At 40.4% G+C, this 23,142-nt stretch overlaps 1 protein-coding gene across 1 annotated transcript; it reads right to left on the reverse strand.

Annotated features, from left to right (window-relative positions):
- Positions 1 to 7,306: 7,306 nt before the first annotated feature.
- tmem242 (transmembrane protein 242) lies at positions 7,307 to 23,062 on the reverse strand. The gene is made up of 4 exons (XM_072265363.1): positions 22,712 to 23,062; positions 18,991 to 19,091; positions 15,507 to 15,644; positions 7,307 to 7,587 (listed from the first exon to the last, which is right to left on the reverse strand). The coding sequence occupies exons 1-4, from the start codon at positions 22,839 to 22,841 to the stop codon at positions 7,477 to 7,479; spliced, it is 480 nt and encodes a 159-aa protein (XP_072121464.1). The 5' UTR covers positions 22,842 to 23,062; the 3' UTR covers positions 7,307 to 7,476.
- Positions 23,063 to 23,142: the final 80 nt, after the last annotated feature.

Below are 23,142 nucleotides of genomic sequence, written 5' to 3' on the forward strand. Positions count from 1 at the left end.
CCTCTCATATCCCCTTTGCCAATCACCTGTCCAGCTCTTGGCTCCATCCCTCCCCCTCCTGTCTTCTCCTATCATTTTGGATCTCCCCCTCCCCCTCCCACTTTCAAATCTCTTACTAACTCTTCCTTCAGTTAGTCCTGACGAAGGGTCTTGGCCTGAAACGTCAACTGTACCTCTTCCTAGAGATGCTGCCTGGCCTGCTGCGTTCACCAGCAACTTTGAGGTGCGTTGCTTGAATTTCCAGCCTCTGCAGAATTCCTGTTGTATACCTTTATCCTCATTCTTTTCTCACTAATCATATACACAATTAATCAAAAATGGAATCTGAATTAGTCACATTGTTCCAAGTAACATTTGGTGGCAGTAACCCACCAAGGATTAACTCCAAGCGTAAATGAAAATTGCTTGCAGAGTACACCATTATCCAGAAGATGGTGCCGTTACACAGATTATTCTGAAGTAGGTTGCAATTTTAAGGTAAAATTGGATTTTACGTTCACACTGATTATGATGGCATTTTTCTAGATTTTGAGATTATTTCATGCAATATGATTTTTTTCATCTGAAAGAGTCAAAATATTTTGAAGAATGGGTTTACACTTTCTCCAAACCTTCTGGTGGAAAGAAAATAGGACTAAAGGGACTTTCCTATGAGGGATTGCTCATGCTCATGAATAAATATCTCTACTAAGAATGCTTTATCTTCTTTCATCAGTCCCAAGGTATAAAATGATGAAAACTGGGTAGATGCAGACAATGGGTTAGCATTATTGATTCAATGAAAGTTCTCCTTTGCTGAGTTCTCATTGCAAACCTAATTTGGAAGTCTTATAGAATTTGAGAAATTAAGTCTAAAAGTTTATATGTGGCATTGTTCAGATGGGATATTAAAACAAAACAAAAGCAGTTTTCTTTCATAGTTTGTTAAATAGAGGAATACAAATAATATAAATAATAATAATAAAATAACAAATACTAATCTTGAAACCCAGTACTGGTTGGGTAATTGATGAAGACCAGTAAAATACATCTTTTCTCTTTCTCACTGTAGGTTTCACGTTGGGGGAGAAATAACTGACACAAGTCATGGGCAAATGAAATTAACAGTGTAAATATGTCACCAGGCAGATTAGCACACTGGAATTTTGACCTTTGAGAAAGCCATGCACCCTGGACTGTCAACAATAATGAATGAAACATAAATGTTAATCATTTACTGGAAGTTTTTTTCGGGATATCTCAGATATAAATACCTAATTTTCTTAAACTGTGTCTTGGAATAGAGGATGACTTGTCTTCGCTCGGGTTCAGTTGATTCTGAAGTGTGGAGATACTTCGCAGATGAGGTTGCTGTTGTCTGAGAGGGATGAGAAAGTGAGGAGAGAGCAACGGTGGCGTAACCACAGAGGCAGGGCACTTTTCCCAGCATTTACTGCCCTCTGCATGCTCTGTATGGATCTGATGCTGCTTCTCCGCTTTGTGTGGTCACAGGCCAATGACTCCCAGGATCCAGTTTCAGTGTTTTCAAAAGAAAATCCTTGAATCTTTTCTCTGTCCACCTGATCATCGCTTCCCATGATAGAGCTCAGACCTGGAGTGCAAAGGACATGGAACGCAGAGCTGACTGTGTGTGAGAGTGTCTCGCCAGTGTTGCCGTTAGCTTGAAGTTATTATAGCTCAGAGTCCAATCCTAGTGTCCTTCATAAGGAGTCTCTGTATACCCCCCCCCCATGGAATATGTGGGTTTTCGCCAGGTCCTCATGACTGGATTGGTTAATTGGCCATTGTAAATTGTCCTGTGGTTAGTTTAGGATTAAATTGGGGTTGCAGGACAGTGCAGCTCAAAGGGCCAAAAGGGCATATTCCTCACTGTATCTCTAAATAAATAAACATGAGTGTTTCCTTTTGGGGTGTTGGTGTGGGAGGGCACACCGACATGGTTTGCTTATCTTCTCAGTGAAGTTTGTGCTGACAGTACTGGTTGAATTTTCCATTGCCTTGAGGTGTCTTCTGTAGGGAGCCCAATCGCCATCAGCAGAACAGGATCACTGTTGCCTCGTAGTACACGCACGTTGTACCACATCTGAGATCTTGATCTTCAGGCACACTTGCCCTCCTTTGACCAAAAGCTGCACTGGTGCATTGAAGGCACAGATGAATTTCATTGTCAAAGTTTGCTTTGCCAAGAGGTTGCTCCTGATATTAAAGGGCAATCCATGTTTCTCAAAGTCTTACTGAACCTTTATTGTCAGGCGGTCGTAGCCAGTAGAGAGTGGACTTGCAGATGTTGAGCATAACTCCTATCCTCTTGCACCCTTTTAGTGAATGAAGCTCAGGTTCAAAATGAGTTCAAGTTTGGTTTGCGTTCTTCAGCTACCTACCAATATGCTCATCAGGTTAATGTCCTGCTGTTTCTCCTTCCTTTAATCAGATTGTAGCTTCAAATATTAGAGCACATATTTTTGAACTTTGTTAAAGGTATAATTGCTCTCAAAAAAACACACTTACAGTCTTTGCCACTCATAGTACAGCTTCTGGTTGACTGCAAATCCCAGATGCAGAAACATCATTACCATCAAGTGTGGATTGCACAGGGCACAGGGGAGAACAATTCACCAAGTGTGGATCGCACGGGGGACGGCAATTCAACAAGTGTGGATTGCACGGGGGAGAGCAATTCACCACGTGTGGATCGCACAGGGGAGAATAATTCACCGAGGGTGGATCGCACGGGGAGGGGGCAATTAACCAAGTGTGGATCGCACAGGGAGAACAATTCACTAAGTGTGGATCGCACCGAGAGGGCAATTCACCAAGTGTGGATCGCACGGGGGAGAGCAATTCACCAAGTGTGGATCACACGGGGAGGGCAATTCACCAAGTGTGGATCGCACGGGGGAGAACAATTCACCAAGTGTGTATGGCACAGGGGAGAACAATTCACCAAGTGTGTATGGCACAGGGGAGAACAATTCACCCAGTGTGGATCACACGGGGGAGGGCAATTCACCAAGTGTGGATCGCACGGGGGAGAACAATTCACCAAGTGTGGATGGCACAGGGAAGAGCAAGTCTTAACAATAGCCATGTGCCTGGAACTGCACTTTTTAAAGGTTCAGCAACTGATTAAATGTTTTGCAAGGGATTCATTTGGAGCCGAGCTTCATTCATTGCAGAAGACAGATAGATGAAGTTAACCGTCATGCAGTACGTCTGGGTGAATTATAAACTTGTTTGTCCTCCAGAATTACTCATTGTAGGTGATTTAGCAATATTCCCTCCAATGATTCTTTTGGACATTTTTCTTGTGATCGCAAGACCCTGTTGGACATTGGTAATGTAGAATCCTGCAAGTCCAGTGTACTGGTTCATTGGCGAGACCAACAACAGGGGATCTGTCTGTCCTCACTTGTTACGAGGACCAGCCCTCATACCGCAGGGTCACATTTGCAACCGCCCGGGGCAGGAGATGCCGGAGTTGGTGCAGTGCAGCAGCCCCAGCTGTGTTTGCTCGGTGGAAAACAAGCTGGATTGCCTTGGTCTGTGCCTGCACCAGAATGAAGATGATGAGGGCCGCTGTATGCTTATTCTTGCAGACACGGCTCCAGGACAACATCGCATGCATCAGCAAACTACAGGCTATGATACTCGGGGACTTGGGCTATATGGCTATCTAATTATATGTGCTATATTTGCCTTGTGCTGTGTGTGAGTGTTGGTACTGTGTTATACCTTGGCCCCGGAGGAACGCTGTTTCATTTGGCTGTATTTGTGTGTATGACAATTAAACTTGAACTTGAATTGAAATCTACAATTAACAATTTATAAAATCTGTAAATAAATTCAGCATCTCAGAAAGGAAAATGGACTCAGCAACCACAATTATTTCAGGTTGGCCCTTGGTCTGACAAGCAATTCAGGTTCAAGGGGAAGGAAGTGAAAGAGGAACAAGCTCTGGAAAGTTGGTACAGTGAGCTTCGAAGGAATGAAACACATTTGGCCATAGTAGATTGAGCATAACTACTAAGAGACAAAGTTGTACAATAGATATTTTGAAAAAGTATTTGTTTTGTGCAATGTCATCTCTAAGCCCTAAAGGATAACAGGTCCACTTTGGTCAATAAGAGGTGAAAATATGGACCAGACTAACCCTTGGGCAGAGCAGCTGCTAATCACCATTAAGCGTGTCTTTGAACTGCATCTCTCCACTGTGAATGTTTGAGATGTATTGGAGGTTTGGCCTGACACTCACTGATGCAAGGTTCAATCCAAAACCTTAACAATTCCTTATCCCCACCCCCTCCCACCTCTACAAATGCTACTCATTCAGCTCAGTTCCATCAATAGATTGTTTGTTGTTCTAATTTCCAGTTTTTGACATTGCTTGCGTCTCCAGGTTAAACTGATGCTGGTTCACCAAAATGAATATGAGAAATCATTTGATTTAATTTAATATGTGTTGGCACGTGGCCAAGTGGTTAAGGTGTTCATCGAGTGATTTGTAGGTCCCTAGTTCGAGCCTTGGCTGAGGCAGCGTGTGTGTCCTTGAGCAAGGCACTTAACTACACATTGCTCTGCGACGATACCGGTGCCAAGCTGTATGGGTCCTAATGCCCTTCCCTTGGATATCGGTGGCATGGAGAGGGGAGACTTGCAGCATGGGCAACTGCTGGTCTTCCATATAACCTTGCCCAGGCCTGCGACCTGGAAATCTTCCGTGTTCTCACGAGACTAACAGATGCCTATTAATTTAATTTAAACACTTCTAATTATTGAGTATTTAACTTTTAATTTGATAATCCTCTTTTTAAAACTCTTTATAATGTTTCATTGTGAACTGTATCCTTCTCTGAAAACATCGGCTTACAGGCTTTGAAAGGGATAATAAATAGAAAGGCAGAAGATTTTGAAAGAGACCTCTGAAAGGGGGTTGAGGGTCTATAGCCAGTTGTGTTAAGAGAGATAGCCCGAGAGGGAATAAATAAATATTTTTTGGAACGAAAGATACAAGAAAGTCTTATTTTGAGGACCAAAATGAAAATAAGGTGGGAGTGTTACCTACACGCAACAGTTTAAACGAACCAGCAGCAACAGAACACACCTGGAGTCTGGTTTTGATGTTAAAAATCACTATTTATTAGTAACTACCTATTATAGTAATTTAAACCAAAAGTTAGCAGTGTAAATATGTGTGTAAATATAACTCCCAAACTCGTTCAAGCTCGGGTAGCACGATTTAAAGTCTCACGATGGTAATATAAGGAAAGTTCAGTTCAATGCCTGGAGCTGGTGGGGTAGAGAGAGGTGTTTGTAAACCGAGGTGGGAGAAGAACGAATAAACAGGTGCCGTTGGCCTTCCGTCGTCTGACTCCGAATCCAGTCTCGAGTTAGCCAGACGTAGCTTATCACAAAAAGGGGACCGTCTTCGAGGGAAAACTACCACCCAGGCAGGGGTAGACACACCGGTAGCCTCCACAGGGTCAACCCTTCCACACACCGTGATAGCCACTGATCAATTCTCCTGATCGATCCTCAACCCACCCTTGTGGGCACTTGAAAGTTCCACCCAGTGACTCTTCTGTCACTAGCTTCTTTTCGTTGACCGGTCGCCTTAACCGGTGTTCCACTCTGTCTGTGAGAGAGTCATCTGACCTTGCTTAAATAAACGCAGCCAAACATCTGTAAACATCAACTGTCCATCATATAACTTCACCTCTCTCTCTCCATAGCAACCCAGATGCAGGCAGCAGTACTGTAGTCAGTTTCTCTCTCCCCCCGCCCCTTTTAAAGGCACAGTCCATGTCCGTCACAGGAGAAACCTGGATGGTAGGTTGATGGCAGTCAAGCAAAAAAATTGAAGATGAGGACAAAGTTCTGTCTTTAGAGAGAGGGGGTTGTGAATTATCCAATACAATATTGAAGATAGGAATGTAATTTGACAAACACCAGCATTGTGCCACCATGCATCAAATGCCTTTGTAACATTAGAATTAATCTCTGTAATACAGTCATAGGCAAAATCTTATGTATGTTTTCATATATTCCCCAGAGGTACATTTCTCTTACTTCAAACAGAATACCCAATGAGGGGAAAAAGTAACCACATCCTGTTCAACCGACAAGAATTCAGTGTTTCTTCGACTCAGCCCCTGTACTCGCCTATGACTTCTGGTTTGCCTCATTGACTGACATTAGAGGCTTTGAGGACTACTGCTTATTTTTCTGGTGAGAGGTGTGTGAGATGGCTCCCGCAGCAAAGTACATGCACTTGAGGGTATACAATGCACTGAACCCCTGCAGTTAGATACACATTGCCTTTCCTCAGGGGTCATTGATGGGATGTACCTGGGGTGGTGGCAGCAGCCAATGGGCAATTTGCAATGGGTATTTTCATGTGTACAGGGCAGAACTCTGTGTCAAGCATGAGCAGAGTGATGTTGAAGCTTTTGTGATGTTTCCTTCCATGCGAAGTGGGGGGGGTGGGTGGGGGGAGGAGCTGAACTCATGCAATGGGTAAGCATGAAAAATATTTGAACACTCAATAGTTTCCTTGTCAGTTGTAAAACAATAAATATATGTAAAATTTAGCAATCTGAATAAATATACGTAAGTCACATTTTTTCACTATTTTCCAGAAAGCCGAATAAAAGTCTGGAAAACATCATGAATGGTGTGTTGGCTCTTTGCAGATTTTCCAGAGATACCATCTTCTCTTTGCCTCAACAGCAACGATGGCCGATGTGCTGCTACGCCAGTGAAAACTCCAAACACCCAGAAAGCAAAGACCACACTGAGCAGTCTATCAGACTGAATGCAAAGAGCAAACTTCCTGCAGAGGTGAAATCTGTTTCACAGTTATTTAAAAGAAATCAGTAATTCTAGGATTTACAAATCCTGTTTGGTCCTGTTTGCTAGATATTGCTCACGATAAGCACATATCAGAACTATTCAGATTTGTACTGAGGCATTAAGGTGTCACAGAAACAAGTTGTCACAATTGTCCCACTGTGTAAGGCTATGTATGCTGTAATGCTTAAACTCAGATGAGGAAGATCTCTGAGTAGTTCTCATTCACTTGCATACTCTCTACTTAAAGTGGGAGATGTTGTCCTAAGACCGGCCACTCACCACAGCATGTTGAGAATCGGAAAGGGGGAAAGATAACACCGAGCAATATGCTTATCAGTAACTCCTGCTGTAAAGTGTGCACATGGAAACCACCAATCAATGAACAGTTCTGGAGACGTCCGTTTCACAGGAATAAGCTGCTGGCTTCAAAATAGGTGGGAAATTTTCAACAAGGAAATGTTATTTATAGGATTTTATTCTTCAAAATATCTGTACAGCATTCAAATATCAATACATTTTAAATAGCACAATAAAGTTCCTTAACTTATAAAAGGTGCAGTTGCTAATTTTTGTTAAATTGGCTAGACAGTGAGATCACATTTATTGTTCCATTTAATCAGCATCTTCTCATTTTGACTTGAACAGGTCTTCCCAGCTAAATGGCTCTGCTACCTCCATGCCTGTGCTCTTTGGAACTTCAGGGAGTATTGCTTGGATCTTTTCTCTGAATTCTGTCAGCTGCAGGTGTTGGGGGAGAAGAGAATCAGAATCAGGTTTATTATCACCTGCATGTGATGTAAAATTTGTTAACATATAATAGATTATTAATAATGGTACAATTTTAAGGACCTGTTTATTGAATGTCCATAAGACCATAAGACAAAGGAGCAGAAGTCAGCCATTTGGCCCACTGAGTCTGCTCCGCCATTTTATCATGAGCTGATCCACTCTCCCATCTAGTCCCACTCCCCCACCTTCTCACCATAACCTTTGATGCCCTGGCTACTCAGACACCTACCAATCTCTGCCTTAAATATACCCAATGACTTGGCCTCCACTGCTGCCCGTGGCAACAAATTCCATAGATTCACCACCCTCTGGCTAAAAAAATTTCTTTGCATTTCTGTTCTGAATGGGCGCTCTTCAGTCCTTAAGTCATGCCCTCTCGTACTAGACTCCCCCATCATGGGAAACAACTTTGCCACATCCACTCTGTCCATGCCTTTCAACATTCAAAATGTTTCTATGAGGGCCCCCCTCATTTTTCTAAACTCCAAGGAATACAGTCCAAGAGCGGACAAATGTTCCTCATATGTTAACCCTCTCATTCCCGGGATCATTCTAGTGAATCTTCTCTGTACTCTCTCCAACGTCAGCACATCCTTAAATAAGGAGACCAAAACTGCCCACAGTACTCCAAGTGAGGTCTCACCAGCACCTTATAGAGCCTCAACATCACATCCCTGCTCCTATACTCTATTCCTCTAGAAATGAATGCCAACATTGCATTCGCCTTCTTCACTACCGACTCAACCTGGAGGTTAACCTTAAGGGTATCCTGTACGAGGACTCCCAAGTCCCGTTGCATCTCAGAACTTTGAATTCTCTCCCCATTTAAATAATAGTCTGCCCATTTATTTCTTCTGCCAAAGTGCATAAACATACACTTTCCAACATTGTATTTCATTTGCCACTTCTTTGCCCATTCTTCCAATCTATCCAAGTCTCTCTGCAGACTCTCTGTTTCTTCAGCACTACCGGCCCCTCCACCTATCTTCGTATCGTCAGCAAACTTAGCCACAAAGCCATCTATTCCAGAATCCAAATCGTTGATGTACAATGTAAAAAGAAGCGGCCCCAACACGGACCCCTGTGGAACACCACTGGTAACCGGCAGCCACCAGAATAGGATCCCTTTATTCCCACTCTCTGTTTCCTGCCAATCAACCAACGCTCTATCCATGTATGTAACTTTCCCGTAATTCCATGGGCTCTTATCTTGAGGCACCTTGTCAAAGGCCTTCTGAAAATCCAAATATACAACATCCACTGTATCTCCCTTGTCTAGCCTACTTGTGATTTCCTCAAAAAATTGTAATAGGTTTGTCAGGCAGGATTTTCCTTTAAGGAATCCATGCTGAGTTCTGCCTATCTTGTCATATGCCTCCAGGTACTCTGTAACCTCATCCTTGACAATTGACTCCAACAACTTCCCAACCACCGATGTGAAGCTAACAGGTCTATAATTTCCTTTTTGCTTCCTTGCCCCCTTCTTAAATAGTGGAGTGACATTTGCAATCTTCCAGTCCTCTGGAACCATGCCAGAATCTATCGACTTTTGAAAGATCATCGCTAATGCCTCTGTAATCTCCACAGCTACTTCCTTCAGAACACGAGGGTGCATTCCATCTGGTCCGGGAGATTTATCTACCTTTAGACTATTCAACTTCCTGAGTACTTTCTCTGTCATAATTGTGACTGTGCACACTTCTCTTCCCTGCCACCCTTGAGTGTCCAGTATACTGCTGATGTCTTCCTCAGTGAAGACTGATGCAAAATACCTGTTCAGTTCCTCCGCCATCTCCTTATCTCCCATTACAATTTCTCCAGCATCATTTTCTATCGGTCCTATATCTACTCTCACCTGTTTTTTACTCTTCATATACTTGAAAAAGCTTTTAGTATCTTTGATATTATTTGCTAGCTTCCTTTCATAGTTCATCTTTTCCCTCTTAATGACCTTCTTAGTTTCCTTTTGTAAGCTTTTGAAAACTTCCCAATCCTCTGTCTTCCCACTAATTTTTGCTTCCTTGTACGCCCTCTCCTTTGCTTTAACTTTGGCTTTGACTTCTCTTATCAACCACGGTTGCATCCTTTTTCCATTCAAAAATTTCTTCTTTTTTGGAATATACCTGTCTTGCACTTTCCTCACTTCTCGCATAATCTCCAGCCACCACTGCTCTGCCGTCCTTCCCGCTAGTGTCCCTTTGCAGACAACTTTGGCCAGTTCCTCTCTCATGCCACTGTAATTTCCTTTACTCCACTGAAATACCGACACATCAGATTTCGGCTTCTCTTTTTCAAATTTCACAGTGAACTCAATCATGTTATGATCACTGCCTCCTAAGGGTTCCTTCACCTCAATCTCTGTGATACCTCCGCTTCATTACACAATACCCAATCCAGTACAGCCGATCCCCTAGTGGGCTCAACAACAAGCTGTTCTAAAAAGCCATCTCACAGACATTCTACAAATTCTCTCTCTTGAGATCCAGTGCTGACCTGATTTTCCCAATCTACTCGCATGTTAAAATCCCCCACAATTATCATAACACTGCCCTTCTGACAAGCCTTTTCTATTTCCTGTTGTAATTTGTAATCCACATCCCTGCAGCTGTTTGAAGGCCTATAAATAACTGCCATCAGGGTCCTTTTACCCCTGCGATTTCTTAGCTCAACCCATAAAGATTCTGCACCTTCCGATCCTATATCACCTCTTTCTAACGATTTAATATCATTTCTTACCAATAAAGCCACGCCTCTCCCTCTGCCTACCTTCCTATCCTTCTGAAACATCGTGTATCCTTGGACGTTCAGCTCCCAGAGACATGCATCCTTTAGCCATGTCTCAGTGATGGCCAAAATATCATACCTGCCAATCTGTAGCTGCACGACAAGATCATCACCTTATTCCTTATGCTGCGTGCATTTAAGTATAACACCTTAAGACCAGTATTTGGTACTTTTCGCTTTGATTTCACCACAACTTTATTGCACTGCATCTCATCCCAATGGCTACAAATTTGCCCCATCACCTGTCTTTCCTGACGTCTTTACTGCTCACTATCTTAGATTTATTTCTGTTTTCCCCTTCCTCCACTCTATCATTCCGGTTCCCATCCCCCTGCCAAATTAGTTTAAACCCTCCCTAACAGCTTTATTAAACCTTCCCGTCAGGATATTGGTCCCCTTCAGGTTCGGGTGTAACCTGTCCATTTTGAACAGGTCATACTTCCCCCAGAAGAGATCCCAATTATCCAAGAATCTGAAGCCCTGCCCCCTGCACCAGTCTCTCAGCCACACATTCATCTGCCTCATCCTACTATTCTTGCCCTCACTAGCATGTGGCACAGGTAGCAATCCCAAGATTACTACCCTGGAAGTCCTGCTCCTCAGCTTCCTTCCTAACTCCCAGAAATCTCTCTTCAGGACCTCCTCCCTTGTCCTATCTATGTCACTGGTACCAACATGTACCAAGACAACTGGCTGCTCGCCCTTCCCCTTCAGAATATTCTGGACCCGATCTGAGACATCCCGTTCCCTGGCACCTGGGAGGTGACACACCATGCGGGTATCTCTATCAGGCTCACAGAATCTCCTGTCTGTTCCCCTGACTATGGAATCCCCTATGACTACCGCATTCCTCTTCTCCCTCCTTCCCTCCTGCACAACAGCGCCAGGCTCAGTGTCAGAGACCCGGTCACCGTGGGCGTCCCCTGTCAGGTCATCCCCCTCAACAGCATCTAAAACAAGATATTTGTTGCGGAGGGGGACAGCCACAGGTGTGCTCTCCACTAACCAGGCATTTTCCTTCCCTCTCCTGACAGTCACCCAGTTTTCTGACCCCTGTAGCCTAGGAATGTCATTTTGCTTTGTTAAATTTATTAAACTTGGATTTTTGAAAATTAAGTAGTCTTCATTTTTGCAAATACTTGAAATATATTTGAATGAGAAAAGTTCTGAATCATTCCCTTTCCGGTTATATTTCAAAATGGCTCACAATTTGTTTCCTATTATCCATTTCTTGGCATTATTTAATATCTCATCAAGAGTCTTGCACAAAATTGATTCTGAATATCTTATGTGATTATAAATTGTGAACAATACTGGACCCTAACTTATTCAGTTATACAGATACTATAAATAAATTCTCACAATATTGGTGCACGATTAGCTCACTCCAATTCAACCAGTGAAATCCTTCATGGTAATTGACAACCCTATTTCAAGCCAATTAAATAGAAAAACAGTAATTTCATGATTGACTTTTTCTTGAGAAAAAGGCCAGACTTTTCTTAAAAATACTCCCCAGCAAATTGACATGTTGTCTAGATCATGCCACGAGGTACATTTTCACATGTACTTGGATTGATAAAATTGAATAAAATTCAAGATCAGAATCGAAATCAGGTTTATTATCACTGGCATGTGACATGAAATTTGTTAACTGAGCAGCAGCGGTTCAATGCAATACATAATATAGAAAAAAATAATGATAAATGAAAGAAAAATAACAAATAAGTAAATCAATTACAGTATACACACATATATATTATTATTAAAGTCTGTCACGAGCCTTGTGGCCCATCAGGCCAGTGCTTATGCTGGTTTCCATGGCATGAAGGGACTGAGTACGAGACTCTACCCCCCGGATAGGACGCCAGTTCTATCGCGAGGTTAACCCCCAGCATTTTTGCTGGTACCCATTCTCAGTTGGGCAGACTGGAGCATTGTGTGGTTAAGTGCCTTGCTCAAGGACAAACACGCTGCCCCGGCCGAGGCTTGAACCCACGACCATCAGATCGCTAGTCCAACGCCCTAACCACTTGACCACACACACACACACACACAATGTATGGAATAGATTAAAAAATGCAAAAAACAGAAATACTGTATATTAAAAAAAGAGGGGTAGTGTCCAAGAGTTCAATGTCCATTTAGGAATCAGATGGCAGAGGGGAAGCAGCTGTTCCTGAATCGCTGAGTGCGTGCCTTCAGGCTTTTATACCTCCTACCTGATGGTAACAGTGAGAAAAGGACATGCCTATATTTAACAAGAACTACCCTGGGATCTATTTTATTAACAACCAAATAATTTTTTTGATCCAATCTTGATTAGAATAGGCTTTTTACTTGACTTCAAAACTGCCAATCTGATGTGACGTGGGATCGGGTAGTGCAATATTAATTCCCAGCAAGGCACTTGCATAAAGAAGGTGAACCTGAGGGAAGGGTGAGCAGAAATTTTGAATGCAATGTCTGATGGATATTTTATTTGACACTTAGGGGCTTTTAACTAATTTATTTGATGTGTAGATCTGTGACTACAAGACTAATTCTTGGATGAATGATGGCTCAGTTTTGCCTTTTGTTGTTGCTGCAGTCCTGCAAACGTTGTCATAACATGTAACAAGCTGTTACATCAGCTAGGTATTGCACATAATTAAGTATTATACAGTATGTGATTACAAGCATACTGCATTTTCCAAAAAACTTCACATGATTTGCAATTCTTTTTCCCATTGCAGATAATCAGCATATCCCTTCACCTCATTTTCAGGTTTACAATTATATACCTTGAAATAATTTGTAAAATTGGAACTGTCAAAGAATCTATTTAATTTACCTTCCCACCCCACCCCCACTTCAAGGAGTATCACAATAACAATAGTGAGGATAGTTAGCCATTTCAGGAAAGACCAGGTTTTATCTCAGATGGACAAGAGGTGAGTCCAAGAATCCCAAATAATCAGAGTACTGAATTCTTCTTCTTCTGTATTTAAAGATTTATGCATAATCTCACAACTGAATTTTTAAAACAATTTTCCCTCTAAAAATAACAATCTTGCAGTACCGAGACCAGAGAGTAAAGTGGTTATTCTGCAATTTCCCAATACACTTCAGAGCTTGACATTATTCGTCAGGGAATTGGTTTTATCAGTGAGGGAGGTCATTACTTAGAATGGAATGATTAATAAGATAGTTAATGGATTTCTAGAAAAGAGGATTACTAATCTGTTAATTTGTGTAATGAAAACAACTGCAAAACAATTGTTAACTCGCCACAATGAATTGTCAAGAATAGAAGGAATGTCTTTATTGACTTGAAACTCATAGGTCTTAAAAGTTTTCTAAATGAATCTTAAAGACAAGAATTAACCAATTACCGTTCCTCTACCCAGAATGAAAACAAGTAGTGTTTACTCTCTGTTAGACTGTTGCTTCAGGGATTGAGTGTCAAGATTGTCAAATTCAGTAAAGGTCATTTGTAACCAAGAAAATTATGGCAATTTTAAAAACCTTTCACGTCAAGTCCTATAAATATCAATGGTATTGCAGTGAACACACACAAAATGCTGGAGGAACTTAGCAGGTCAGGCTGCATCCATGGAAATGAGTAAACAATGAACGTTTCTTTCTGAGACACTTTGTCAGCCGATGAAGAGTCTCGACTCAAAATGTCAACTGTTTATTCTTTTCCAAGGATGCTGCCTGGCCTGCTGAGTTCCTCCAGCACTTTTTGTGTGTGGCTTGGATTTCCAACATCTGCAGATTTTCTCTTGCTTGTGAATGGAACTGCAGTTCTAGTTTGATTTACAAAAATAAAACTTTTGTCATTTCACATGATAAATAGGCCCATCCAAGTGGTCCAACCAATGTGTTAAATGATTTCAAGGTTGTTTTTAAAAAATTGTTCACTTATAATAATACATTCTTCCATAAGAGAAGGATTTCTAAATCTGTATTTTACTGGCTTGATCCTGTATCCCATTATTAAGATTCTGAACATTTTACTTCCATCTTGTGACAGGTTGTAAGAATGATTCTGGCAATCTCTGGAAGTTCAGTTAAGTTTAATTTAATTTGATGAGCTCTGCTGACTGTAAAATCCTACGTCCTGTTCCTATCCTACAGTCAAACACTGAATGCTTAAGCCGGGAAGATTGCAATGAGTGCTGAGATGAGATTTCATGGGGCAGCCTATTAGCTGTGTAAATACAATGCATGTTTCCCCATATGGGACTGTTGACAATCATATTGCACATTCCTCTCTCCTTTCAGCAGCAGTCATCCCTGCCTATGCCATGCTCCTAGCCCAATAAAAGTTTGATTCTTGCTCCTGCAACTTAACAGGGGAAAGACTTGTTGCTCTGGGCAGAGTTTGAACCTCAAGATCCCGGCTGTTCTTGAAAGGACCACTCAGGGCAAGTTCTGATCATTGTCGAATAATCAGAGATTTGGCAAAATCCAGACTATTGGTTCTTTATTTGATTTGCATTAAACTTTTCTTGATTTCTGTGTCCAGGTATGGAAAACAGAGACAAACTGGATTTTGATCTACCCTTGAACAATAGAACCATAATAGCAAAGAAGACTTCAGAGACTGCAGATGGTGGAATCTGGAGCAAAAAAAATACTGTTGGAGGAACTCAGCAAGTCAGGCAGCATCTGTGGAAGGGAAATGGACAGCTGACAATTTGGATAGAGACTCTTCATTTGGACTGTTCAGTTAACTGTAATGAAGCTGTGTTTTTACTATTCTGCATTTCTGATACTCTGCATCTTAAAAATGTTTAAATTTCTCTGAAAAGACATCCATTTTAATTATGCCCATGATTGAGCAACCCAGCTTGTAAAGGTATATTTCCAAAGCTTTATTTTCACAACACTAAAAACAAATCTAAATTGAAAATACCTATTAACTAAATCAGTAAACAAAACACTTAAAATCTGGGGCAGAGGAGTTTGGAAAGAGGAAATGGTTTGGTTAAATTTTAAGTAAAAGCCAAATATTTTGGAAAAGAAAAGAAAAAGTTGCATAACCAAGTTTTTAGTGACCGGTGCTTCTGGTAAGTCGAAAGAAGTTAGTTACTTACACTGTGTGCTCCTACAGCCTTCCAGATGGTTAGGCTAAGCAAACCAACCCCGCACCATGCGTAAAGAGAGCCCCAACCCAAGGCTCTCAAGGCAAGTGAAGCACCACTCTCAGGAACTGCAATGGTGGCAGTCATACCCTAGAATGTAAGGGGAAAAATATCAAAGGTACTTGTTTTGTATCTCAAAATAGTTTGCATCCAGTGAACTACTTTAGTTACTCACTGCAGATTGGAACAGAGTTAAAGATCAAATCAGTCAACTAGAATCAAACTTGCAAGATTTCCTCCAATTAACTAACTCTTTTTCCCCCAATTATGTCAACTTACTGGTTGTATCATTCAACTTCAACTTTAACATTTCAGAACAGGTACTTAAAGAAGATAGGAAAATCTCTTAGAAAAAATTTTTAAGAAGTGCCAAGTTAATTCAAGACTTCTGGAGGCAAAGGTTGAAAGTCTTGAAAAGGAGATGGTATTTCCCTGTGGTGAGAATAGACTGACAATTTCGGTCTTCCAAAGTAGTCATTACAGGAACTCTTTGCGCATGCTCAAATCCTCTTGAGTTTCCAACATTTTCTAGTTCTGATGAAATGTCCATTGATTTGAAACATTTAACAGAAAATAGTGTGCAGTCTTAATCACTGAGGAAGTAATGCTGAGCTCAAACACTGAAGGCTCCGCATATATAAACAACCAGGCTGCTGTCAGATATCAGAGTCATGGGGTAAGACGGGAAAAGTCATGCCTTTAAAGAATTTGAATGGAACTGACTGACTTTCCATTGAATTGTATAAGATATTAAAATTATGTCACATAAACCTGTAATATAACAAGAATAGGACAAAAACAGATTTGCAATAAATGTCAAATTTAAGGCCCTTAAAATGAGTTCCTAAAATGAAGAGATAACTATAAAAAAGACCTCTAATGAAAATGCAGGCATTAATTTTAAAACATTATTATATCTTGTAGTGGAATCCAGTATTTGGACAAGATATTATGAGGCACACTGAAAGCATTTGTTATGTGTACACTGTTTAAGATGTACTTCTTAACCAGCTGGATAAAACAGATATCTGACTGGTAATTTTTGAACTTTAAAATCATACAAACTTTGCAATGCTCTATTTCCACCTACTTAGAAGTTTCTTGTATTACACAGAACTCCTTCATATGACATGGCAAGAGATAATTATAAACAGCAGTTTTAAAAATTAAATTTATACATCAACAGAATAAACAGAAAAAAACTGATGTTCTGATAATACCATAAAAATAGGTTTACCTTACACAAGTAAAAAGTATTACATCCTGCAACCTTTTAGGAGAAAAAAAGTGAAAATTGTATGATTGCATTCGTCTGGTAATATCTGAATTTTACTACATACCAGCCGCACCACTGTGCTTAATGCAAGTAAGTAGATTCAATTATGGCTATGTTGAACTTAAGTAGGAAAATGTTTCACACTGAGTTTTCAAGTTTGCTCAAAACAATTCTTATTGGGCATACTTAGTTTTATTATAACATAATTAATACAAAATACATTTTTCTTTAAAACTGTTCTTCTTTATTGCCACATTGAAAAGCCTGTTAAGGCAATTTCTTACAATATTTCAAACAGAATTTGTTTTCTTCAGTAAAAGGGTGAAGCTGCAAACTTTTATTGCACACCATAAAAAACTCTCAAAATAAAGAGAGCACAGAGCAATAAAAAATGTTTGTTGAGAAAGAAACAAATATGCAAAGTGAAATTTCATGCAATACCTGCATGGAATATGAATTATACATTTTTAATTAATTTTTTATGAGTTTCTACAACAAAAAAACCCACCAGCAAACAAGAGATCTATACAGTGCAAAACAAACATGTCTAATATACAATTCATAACAATAAAGAAAAAGCACCCAAAATAAAATAAAGTTAGTATCCTCCCCACTACGCAACTCCAAGCCAACCATTTCGATGTAAGGAAAAATTAAACAGAGCTTTTGTCATCACAGAGTTGTAAATATTTAAAAAAGTATATTGCCTCCTACCTAAACTGTAATATATTTCACAAGAAAAAACCATAAAACTCAACCAGAAAAAAAAGCTGAAAGTAAGGGAATAAAATACAAAGAAAAGGAGGATAAAGCTTAATCTAAAGAGGAATTATGAAAATATTCAAAAAAAGGTCCCCACACCTTACGGAACTTTATGTCCGAATTAAGAAGTGAATAATGAATCTTTTCAAGGTCTAAGCAGGACATAATGTCTCTAAGCCATTGAGCATGAGTGGGTGGGGCAACATCTCTCCACCCAAGAAGAACTAAACGTCTAGCCAAAAGAGAGGCAAAAGATAATGTTCGACGTTTAGTCAGACTCAAATGCATGTTAACTTCACCTGAGGTGCCAAAAAGAGCAATCAAAGGGTTAGGTTCTAAGTGGCAGTTAAGAATATGGGATAAAGTTAAAAAGGCTTCTCTCTAAAATTTCTCTAAACTGGGACAAGCCCAATACATATGGATAAGAGAAGCCTCGCCCACTATACACTTGTCACAAAAGGGACTAATATCAGAACAGAACCGCGATAATTTAGTTTTAGACATATGAGCCCTGTGTACAACCTTGAACTGCAAAAGGCAGTGGCAAGCACATAGAGATTGAGTTAACTAAATTAAGAACTGAATCCCAAAACTCGTCGGACAGAGAAATATTTAAATCATGCTCCCAGGCAGTTCTAATTTTATCAAAAGGGGCATGCCTCAAGGTCACTAACTTATCGCGAATAATAGATATTAAATCTTTACCCGATGGATTTATACAAAGAAACAAGTTCACAACTTTTTTTTCGGGTATCTCAGGAAAGTTTGGTATTAAGGGTTAATAAAATGTCTAATTTGAAGATATCTCAAAAAATGAGTATTAGATAGCTTAAACTTTGCAGACAGTTGTTCAAAAGTTGCAAATTAAAGTGCCCATTTTCAATCTTGTGTTCCTTGTTAAAAATTGGATGTGAATTGTACAAATTGAAATTTGTTGTGCTTCAAAGAGATTGCCCAACAGTAACTGGAAGATTTCATGCAAGCAGACACTACAACAGGATAGTGATTATGTTACCAGATAAGCAATGTTCAGTAACTGGGGAATTTAAAATTTGGTAAATTAAATTAAATATTTAAAAAAATATACTATTTGTGATGGTGACGTAAACTGCCAATTTTGGATTTAGTTTTATCTTCCGACAAAATGGCAGTTTTTCTTTAAAGATAAAAGCTAAACAAAATTTTGCAGATTATGGAAACTCAAAAAAAATCAGTAAGCAGTAGAAATAAGCTGTCTACTTCTGGAGCTAGAGAAACAAATCTAAACCTGCTTATTATTGTACAGCTGTATTAGTTTAGTGAAAACTCGATGAACTGAATTACTGTTAGATCAGTAAATTTGATTTACTAATGGTAGAATGTTAAGTATTAAATACAGTGACCTGCTGTTACACCTACCTTATTAAACCACCCAGGACTTTTCTTTTTTGCCATCGCAAGTGTTGTGCCAAAACCAGCTAGCATTCCTGCTGTAGCCACAGAACCAAGGAACAGACCACCTGACAAAATATCAGAAAATACCAAAGTCCATTTTCAAATACATTGTAAAATAGTCAACAGATGGAAAAGTTTCAAGTATCTAAAGTAGGGGTCACCAACCCGTCAATCGCAATCGACCGATCTTTCAGACTTTCCCAGTAGATCCCAAAGAAAAATCAAAAATAAATACACAAATACTGTTGTAATGTGAGCATTATAAAAGTAAGTAATACTAATTAGGATATGGTAATATAGCAATATTTTCGCTAAGAAGCTGTTTATAAAGAGAGATTGTTTCCAGGTTGCGGGGATTTAGTTCCGTTCTTTCTGTCCAGTGCGCATGTGTGTAGCTCCCCCGCCATGCACCGCATTTCCAGTGTAGCCTGTGCTGCATCAAAGTGACCAATTAGATTAGGGATAAGAGTACTGACTGTCGCAAACATCAATATACGGCAGTGGTCCCCAACCTCCGGGCCACGTGCACACAGCACATTTTTAAGAAAAAAAGCCGAAATAAACAAGCTAATTAATTAAGTGCCCCCCCGGCACATAAATGTCGGCTCAGATCAGAAGCGACGCAATCAGCAATCGCTCGTGATATCCTGATAGCATAGTGGAGGCTCCACGAAAGAAGGCGAAAACATACAAATTCCATCCAGAATGGGAAGAGGAATTTCTATTTACCTTGGTGAAAGACAAGTGTGTGTGTATGTTGTGCCACCAAACACAAACACTGACTAAAAGAGGGAATCTGGACCGGCACCACAACACCAACCACCAGGAATTTAAAGACACCTACTCCCCAAAGAGCGCAATTCGTACCTGGAAAGTTGAGCTGAAATCGGGGTTGAAGGTCCAGCAATAGTTTTTCACAAAACATGCTGCTCAAAATAAGGCTGCTATTGAAGCATCATTTCGTGTAAGTCACCTTTTCGCTGAACACAAGAAGCCTTTTACAGATGGCGATTTATTCAAGGAAGCAATGGTCATTACTGCACAGACTGTTTTTAATGACTTTAAAAACAAAACGACATCACAACCGCAATATGTAATATCTTGCTTGGTCCTGCAATAGTGACAAGGAGGGTAGAGTCACTATCAGAGGACGTGAATATTTTTCACTACAGTTCGATGAATCCCTGGATGTAGTGCAAACAGCTCAGCTTGTTGTATTTGTCAGAATGGCTTTCCAGGATTTTACAACAAAGGAGAACTTCCTCACTCTTTTGCAATTAAAGGAAAGAACGAGAGGTGAGGATATTTACAATGAGTTTTAAAAAAATGTCCGTGAAAATGACATCCCCATTCATAAACTGGTGGCAATTACTACTGATAGGGCCCCAGCAATGCGCCATGTGCACGTTGGTTTTATACCACTAAAAGTCAGTGCCTACTTCGCGTCAACTTATCTATGTGAAATTGCATTTTCACAGATGAAAATTATTAAATCTAAGTACAGGAGCTGATTTACTGACACCTCACTAGCGTTGCCAACTTTCTCACTCCCAAATAATGGACAAAAGTAGCAGTCAAATCCCGGGATATTTGTGTTTACCCCGAGAAAGACTACGATGACCATGAAGCCTTGCGCGGGTACCTGTGTGCGCATGTGCGTACATGCCGATTTCTTTTCTTTACCCCACCAATCGGTTTTGGCTTAATTTTCATTATTTCTACTTTATATAGGCTGTGTATTTATCATATCATTCCTGCTTTTACTATATATTAGTGTTACTTTAGGTTTTATGTGTTATTTGGTATGATTTGGTAGGTTTTTTTGGGTCTGGGAATGCTCAAAATTTTTTTCCATATAAATTAATGGTAATTACTTCTTTGGCGTAAAACATTTTGGCACAAAAGGTTTCATAGGAACACTCTACCTTAGCGGGGGGAATACAGGACAGTTGGCAACCCTACACCTCACAGACTGTCTCAGACTGGCTGTCTGTAGTTATGAGCCAAATTTCAGGGAACTAGCAGAAAGTATTCAGCCCCAGTCATCACACCGAGTGCAAGTCAATTTTTATTCATTTATTTTTCGTGTTGAAATAAAATTAAATAATGAAACTTAGAATTAAAGGTGTGAAGTATTGTAATATTCTTAAAGAAAGACAGCTATGGCCCATTTGATATGCTAGTTACAGTGTTTTCTTGTTTGAATTAATTTGAAAGTATGACAAAAGTATTTTGTGTAATTCAAATATAATTCACCCAAATAAAAGGCCTCAAATTGGAAGTACGATCTGAGCTATTTTTTCTCTAAACGATTTAGTAGGTAGATCTTGCCTTTCACTGAGGTCGAGGTAGAGGATCTTGGGCTTAAAAAGGTTGGTGACCACTAATCTAAAGTGTACAATCATCAGTGACTAACAATATGGCATACGTAACAAGAGTAAGTGATATTAGAGTTAACATAATCATTTGTACAACTGAGAGAGCAGATGCTGATTGCTTGTAACTTGTGTCACTCTCAAATTCCAGCAAACTGTGTGTGTTCTGGATAACCATGTGGCTGCAGGATGAGTTTCCAATTGCTCAAACTCAACTTTGGGGCTTCAAGACATGTGGGAAGCAGGAAATCTCTTGTCAAATGTAAAATTTCATGTCAATAGACAATAGGTGAAGGAGTAGGCCATTCGGCCCTTCGAGCCAGCACCGCCATTCACTGTGATCATGGCTGATCATCCACAATCAGTACCCTGTTCCTGCCTTCTCCCCACATCCCTTCACTCCACTATACTTAAGAGATCTGTCATAGGTCAGTGATAACAATTCTGACTCTGAATGTGGATCCCAGGAGATAGTAAGTAACCTGTAGCTTGAATGTGACAGACTGCCCCTGCAGGGGAAGAAGAAAGAGGCCAGTAGTATAGCAACCTCTGCAGCAGTTGACACTCTCATGGAAGGTTTAGGTGCTGAATACCAGAATGAGTGACAGCATCTGAGAATGCAAAACAAGTATGTCCATACATCATTGGGCAAAGTAATATCTGGATGAAGGCAGCAAAAAAAATTGAATTCCAGTGGTCATAAAAGATTTTGTGCAATTTAAAACAAATTTCTACAACTATTAATTCAAGTCTATAAGGTATTATATAATTAGTGCAGAAGAGAGCCAGAAGTGTCTGTCCACAGTGAAATCGATGATTTGAGTTCTAACAGGGTTGAGATCCTAATCCATGTTTCAGGAGAGAAGAATAATTATTAAGTCCTGAAAATGTCAAGTGACTAGAATTAAATCTTTTCATAAAAATTATGTTTACAATTGTGATGAGAAATGAGGAATGGGTAAAAAACATGTCAATAGAATTTAAGCTAAAGGAACTCGTGAACTCAACAGATTTAAGAGTAACACAAACAAAATGCAGGACAAACCCAGCAGGTAAGGCAGCATCTCCGGAAGAGGATGAAAAGTCGACGATTCCGACCGAGACCAGTTCTAATGAAAGGTCTCGGCTGGACACATCGACCATCGATGCTAACCAACTCGCTGAGTTCCTCTATCTAGCATTTATGTGTGTTGCTCCGGATTTCCAGCATCTGCAGAATCTTTTGTATTTATGTAAAGAGATTTAAGACTTCCTTCGGAGGCACGGGTAATCGGCTTTCTCGGTATCACTGTTCAGAAGATGAGATTTACCTTTAATCATTTGCACTTTACTTGCGGCACTGGAGCCGAGTGACTCGTTTAGGGCCTGCACTTCGGGTTTTCTGGTAACACGTTCGCTTTGCATTTCTTCGGGACAGAACGTTTCTTTCTGAGTTCCCATCTATAAACCTGAATCGAGCAATAACTACTTATGCGTTCAGTTTGCAACAAAATCCATGCATCTAGTCCAACAATGTTCAGTTCGTCCTCTCTGGACAAGCACAGCCGAATCCTGCTTCGTTCTTCAGTATTCGCCGCCGCTGTCACCGTCCATTGCGGTGGACAGCAAACGGGCGGAGCGGCGCCGGAACCCGCGGTGATTGACAGGTGCGCGAGCGGGGCCTGTCGCTGGGAACCCGCCCCCACCCAAAAGAGAGAGAAGAAATTGGACGCAGGCGGAAATCAGCCCGACGTTCCCAACC

Source organism: Mobula birostris, chromosome 8 (genome assembly GCF_030028105.1).
Source record: "Mobula birostris isolate sMobBir1 chromosome 8, sMobBir1.hap1, whole genome shotgun sequence".
Classification (NCBI taxonomy): domain Eukaryota; kingdom Metazoa; phylum Chordata; class Chondrichthyes; order Myliobatiformes; family Myliobatidae; genus Mobula; species Mobula birostris.

Coding starts and splice junctions, on each gene's coding strand:
- tmem242 (XM_072265363.1), bottom strand. CDS start 22,841: ATGGGAACTCAGAAAGAAACGTTCTGTCCCGAAGAAATGCAAAGCGAA. Junction 15,645..18,990: donor GTCCTGGGTGGTTTAATAAG/GTAGGTGTAACA, acceptor CTTACATTCTAG/GGTATGACTGCCACCATTGC. Junction 7,588..15,506: donor AGGCTGTAGGAGCACACAGT/GTAAGTAACTAA, acceptor CAACACCTGCAG/CTGACAGAATTCAGAGAAAA.